At 38.6% G+C, this 5912-nt stretch overlaps 1 protein-coding gene across 1 annotated transcript; it reads left to right on the top strand.

Annotated features, from left to right (window-relative positions):
- The first annotated feature begins 991 nt into the window (after positions 1-991).
- On the top strand, positions 992-3692 carry LOC118846923 (olfactory receptor 4D1-like). The gene is made up of 2 exons (XM_036755597.1): positions 992-1890; positions 3614-3692. The coding sequence occupies exons 1-2, from the start codon at positions 992-994 to the stop codon at positions 3690-3692; spliced, it is 978 nt and encodes a 325-aa protein (XP_036611492.1).
- The last annotated feature ends 2220 nt before the right edge of the window (positions 3693-5912 follow it).

Genomic DNA, 5912 nt, shown 5'->3' with positions numbered 1-5912 from the left:
CAGGGGCATCCAATTTCCTTTAGGGTGAAAAGTAAATCCCATAGCCTAACATTTAAGATGCAGTCTGACATCAGTCTACCTTTTTAGCCTAATTTCACATTACTTCTCTTCATATATGCTTTTCAAACATACAGACATACATAAATACATTTCCAGCAAACTAGCTTAGTAGCTGTTCCTTGAACTGAAGGTGATGTCTCCTGTCCTGTCTCAAAACTTTCACACAGGTTTTTCACACCCCATTCCTGAAATGTATTATTCTCTGATGCTCCCCCACCCCCTGCCCAAAGTTAAAAGATTCCTTATCTTCCTTTAAGGCTTAGCTCAGGTAACACCAGTTTTGTACAATTTTCCTTTATTCCTACTAGTGTGCTTTCTTCAAATATTCACAGAGCACTTTTTTGGATTTGTCTTTTGCCCTCTTCACTCCTCGTCTTATCTTATTTATGGCTGTACATTTCCTATCCCTCATCTCAAGTAAACTGCTCAAAAGCAGGGACTATTTCATTTCTGTCTTTCTATTACCAATGATTAGACCAATGTCTTGCATATAGCAAAGGCTTAATCACTATTATTTGAGGTGAAATGACCACAGTGGACTCAGACCATCCTTCTACTGTGCATCTTCTCGCTATCTTTCTTTTTTCATATAGAAATTTCTGTTTCTTAGACCTACTTGCTAGCATTCTCATAGGCATCACACCTAGAGCCCTCGATCTTGGAAAGCCCTAGAGAACCAAGTCTTCTTACCCTTTTTATCCTCTTCCTCCTCCCTAATGCCTGAGATTCCAAAACAGCAACTTTATCCACAAAGAGTGATAGGTCAAATTTTTTATTGATCCAATATATCCAGACCCATAACCTTTATAGGGACAAGATGTGTATGTGTGTGTATGTGTGTGTTTGTGTGTGTGTGTGTGTATGTATGTGTGTGTGTGTGTGTGTGTCTTTAATCGTATGTTTTTCTCTTCAGGTGCATTAGAAAGATGCTATGGAACCAGGGAATCTCACTAGCGTGACTGAGTTTGTCCTCTTGGGACTCTCACAGGCTCAGGAGCTGCAGGGTTTTCTATTCCTTGTGTTCCTGATTGTCTACATAACAACTGTTATGGGCAACCTGATCATTATAATGGTAGTGACCTCTGACATTCGGCTCCACACTCCCATGTATTTCCTTCTCCGTAACTTGGCTGTTATAGATCTCTGCTCCTCCTCTGTCACTGCCCCCAAGATGTTGGTTGACTTCCTTTCTGAGGCCAAAACCATCTCCTACCAGGGCTGCATGACTCAGATCTTCTTTTTCCATCTCTTGGGTGGTGGCACAGTCTTCTTCCTCTCTGTGATGGCATTTGACCGCTACATTGCCATCTCCCGGCCCCTCCATTATGTCACCATCATGAACCCTCAGATGTGTTTTGGGTTGGTGGTGGCTGCCTGGGTAGGAGGTTTCGTCCACTCCATTGTCCAGCTTGTTCTCCTGCTCCCTTTGCCCTTCTGTGGCCCCAATATCCTGGATAACTTTTATTGTGATGTCCCCCAAGTCTTGAGACTTGCCTGTACAGATACCTCTTTACTGGAGCTCCTCATGATTACCAATGGTGGGATGTTGGTTCTTATTTGGTTCCTCATCCTCCTAGCTTCCTACACAGTCATCTTGGTGATGCTGAGATCTCACTCAGGGGAGGGGAGACGCAAAGCCTCTTCCACTTGCACCACCCACATCATTGTGGTGTCCTTGATATTTGTGCCATGCATCTACATCTATGCTCGGCCTTTCACCTCCTTCCCTATGGACAAAGCTGTCTCCATCAGCTACACAGTCATCACTCCCATGCTTAACCCCATGATTTATACCCTCAGGAATCAAGATATGAGATCTGCCATCAAGAGGTTAGGGAAGTATCCAGTGATTTGTAGAATGAATGAAATTCATGCTAGTTGACTTTGGGTAAGTCATTTCACCTCTTCCAGCATTAGACTCACCTGTATGGAAAATGGGCAACTATATCCTATATCTCCCTTACCATCTACTCTAATTCTACAGTTGTCGCCAATATCATGCATAGGCATATTGTAAGGATGGAGTAAAAGATGAATAGGTCTTTTATGTAAGAATTCTGTACTACTCTTAGAAGAGAAACTTAAACTATCCTATCCATGGTGTATTAATTATGGTGAATAGCTACTTTTGGCATCAATACAAGTTGCACAGACAAATGACTTCATTTTCTCTCTTATCTACTCTCTCATTAAAGTTACACTGTCCCAATTCTTTAAACTCATATCCCAGACATGTCTTAGCATATTTGTCTCTTCTGGTGTCTCCCAAATGCTTCCATGTAGGGCTGCAGAACATATTATTCTTCTTTCTAATAATTCTTCTGCTATTCAGATTTCTAAGAGGAGATCACAGGCTTCATGCCCAGTATGAAAGGTTTGTGATGGACAAGAAAATGGAGACACAGAGGGTGTATTTGAGATGCTTAAGGTAAACCAGTTATGAAGAAAAGAATGCAGCTTTGAGGTCTTCTCCACAAATGCCAGTCTGCCCATTTTGTGTCTTTGTCTTCATCTCTGGTTTTGTCTTTATCTCTCTGTCTGTAGTGATTTATCTGTTTCAACTGAAAGGACTGGTGGATATCACTGCTGCGGTGTCCATGATATTTGAAAGATTGTGGAGAATGCAAGAGATCCCGAATGACTATAGAAGGCAAAGGTTTCTTAGTTTTCAAAAAAGAAAAGAGTCTGTAAACTATAGGTCAGTAAACCTGACCTTGATCCTGGCAAAATTCTACAACTAATTATTAAAGAGATGGTTCACGAATAACTGGGAAAGAAAGTATTAATCCCACAGAGCCAGTACAGCTTCACTGAGAAGAAGTTCTCAGAATAACCTCATTTTCTTTGTTGATAGTGTTTCAAAACTGGCAGATCAAGGGAATGTGGTAGATAGAGTTAGCATAGAATTTAGTAAAATGCTTGATAAGGCAACTTCTGCTGTTCTTGATTTGGATGACAACCAGGATTCAAAAAGGTCTTGACACACTACAACAACGTGCGGACGTTGAAAAGTGGCAATTTGAGCCTTGTTGTTAGGGAATACACTTCCTAACAATCAATGTCATCCAAAAATAGAATGTATTATGTCAGGTAGTGAGTTGCCCCTCACTGAAGATCTTCTGGCAGAGTGTAAGACCACTTGTTGGGTATGTTGTAGTAAAGATTCTTTTTGGAATGTGAGCTAGATAGTTATACTCTATAATTGTTTAAGTCTGTTCCTAGTCCTCTTTTATCTGATTTTAATTCTGTCACTGTCTTTCTCTCCTAGGTGTGTGTGTGTGTGTGTGTGTGTGTGTGTGTTTCTTTGAATAAGTACCCCAGAAACAGACACATTGAAGTAAATATGAGACAATGATGGCAGACAAGTAGGCAGCAAGCATTTATTAGGCACTTACTATGTGCTAGGCATGATGGCTAAGTCTAAAGAGATATAAGGAGAAGCAGGAGGCAAATAGTGGATGACCAGCCTGGGCCCCTCCTCAAAGTGGAGGCTTAGGGAGGAACTCATCAATGGGAAAACGAAGGGGACAGGAGGAGTGGAGGGATTTTCCAGGGTGAGAAGACGGCTGAGACCTGGTAGCAAAGTCTGGACAGTTAGAAGGAGAACTAGGAGGGGAATGAAAAATGGCTAGTCTGAGACCCTGCCCAAAATTGAAGGTCTCCTCAATGGGAGAAAAAGACTAGAAAGCTGAAGGGAAATGCCAAGGGGAGAGGCAGCAAGGGATATATGGTAAAGTCCAGAGGGTCAGAAGCAGAGTTTCAAGGGGAAAGATGAAAATAATGAAATAAATTGAATTAATAATATGATGTAATAATACATTAAAATATAATGAAATAGGATATATAATCAAATAATTTAAATTATTAATATACATTTATAAAATGCTATAAGGTTCAAGAGCACTTTCCTCCTAACTGTGTGGAACAGGGTATATGACATTACATTGTCTTCATTGTCCAGAAGAAGAGAAAGGTGTCATTGAGCTGGTGTGACTCATTAATGGTCACATAATTAGCTCCAGAGATAGAATTTCAGCCCTGGCTGAAATCAAGTCCTGCAGTCCTGCCCCTACATCATTCAAGGTGTTTCATCCACATGCACTTTAGTACATGTATGGTTCCTTCAACCATAAAAGTTATGTAGAACAAGTAATACTACCCCCATATTACAGATGAAGAAATAGAAAAGTTAGTTGACTTACTCAAAGTGATGCTGCTTACTAGGTAAAGAGTCATAGAGTACTTAAGGTAGAAAATACCTCGGAGATCAGCTAGCCCAACACATACCTGAATCATGAATCCACTCTACACTTGGAATATCACAAGTTTGCATTTAGCTTCCATTTGCAGACCTCCAGCGATGTGGAGCTCATTACCTCCCAAGGTAACCAATTCTGATTTTTGATCCTAACTTCCTAATTGAAGGAATATTGTATTGAGCCCAAATCTACTCTTTTGTAACCTATATGTCTTTATCTTTATTGTTCTCTTTGTGGATAGGCAAAATAAGCCTAACCTTTCTTCTACAAACCAGGTCTTCAAGCATAAATCAACCCTGATGATATTCTCCTTAAATGTGCTCCTCTCTGTGCTAAACATCTTTAGTCCCTCCAACTAACCCTTGTTTACCACTGTTTCTAGTCCCCTAACCATTTTGATGAGCCTCCCTCCAAATGATCTCCTGTTGGTTAATTTCCTTTCCTAAAATGTCAAGGCCAGATGAGAAAATACAATTCTAGTTGAGAGCTGATTAAGGCAGAATTCCATGGGACAAACATTTTTCATCCTCTATACGTCTAACCATGTAGACTTAATTTGCATTACCTTTTTTGGTGACTATCTCTTACTGTTGACTCAGGTTGTATTTTGCTAAAACTCCAATTCCTTTTCCCCATGAACTCATATCCAACTTGAATTTCCCCATCTTTATTTTTGCATTTGTTTCTTTTTTTGACCATTCGTCCTGTAATTTGTGTTTATTAAAGTATATCACATTGTGCAATATGTGTGTTAAAACAAAAAATGATGATTGTAAAATTCGTAATGCACACTTGCACACTCCTGTAATTTACATATTGTTGAAAGAAATAGAAGAGTTATGTATTAACTGTAATAATGTACTGATGAAGTTGCCTTGTGAATTTATTCTGTCTTTTATTGTTATTAATACTTTCATTTGCAGAGTTTAACTGGTTGCATATCATTCTTTTGGTTCTCTTGTATTCATTCTGTATTACTTAATGACTTCCTATATTTCTTTTGATTCATCATAACCATAAGTCCTTAGTGGGCAATAATATGTCATAATTTTTTGTCCATTCCCATATTTATTGGTCATGTCTTTTATTCCAGGCTTTTTTCCCTCTTCTATTAAAATAGTGCTAAAAGGAATGGGTTTGTCCTGCTTGTTTTTATTCCCTGACCACCATGTTCTAAATCATTAAATTTAGTGGTAGTATCACTGGGTCAAAAAGCATGGACATTTATGAAACTCTTTTAACTACCTTATTAGAGTTTTGATTTGTACAGCAGTAAATCTGGAAATTAAATTGAGTAGTAACATTACTATATTAGCATGATCTAACCATTTACATTCAGTATTTCCAATTATTTGTTTCTTTCTTAATTTCTATAATTTTTCTTGTATTTATACAAATCATGCACGTGTTTTGGTGGGTTAACTCAAAGACAGATATTTAATGCATTTTGTGATTATTTTAAATAACATTTTCTTTCTACTACTATTCCTGATTTTGGTTAATGATATATAGAAATGCCGATGATTTGTTGTGGGCTTGTTTTATAACGGGTTTCTTTTCTGAAGCAATCTATATCTTGGGTATCTCTTGCTG

Source organism: Trichosurus vulpecula, chromosome 4 (assembly GCF_011100635.1).
Source record: "Trichosurus vulpecula isolate mTriVul1 chromosome 4, mTriVul1.pri, whole genome shotgun sequence".
Lineage (NCBI taxonomy): Eukaryota > Metazoa > Chordata > Mammalia > Diprotodontia > Phalangeridae > Trichosurus > Trichosurus vulpecula.
Note: the sequence above shows the minus strand (reverse complement) of the source record. Positions and strands in the feature narration are given on the sequence as shown.

Coding starts and splice junctions, on each gene's coding strand:
- LOC118846923 (XM_036755597.1), top strand. CDS start 992: ATGGAACCAGGGAATCTCACTAGCGTGACTGAGTTTGTCCTCTTGGGA. Junction 1,891..3,613: donor ATGAGATCTGCCATCAAGAG/GTTAGGGAAGTA, acceptor GGGATTTTCCAG/GGTGAGAAGACGGCTGAGAC.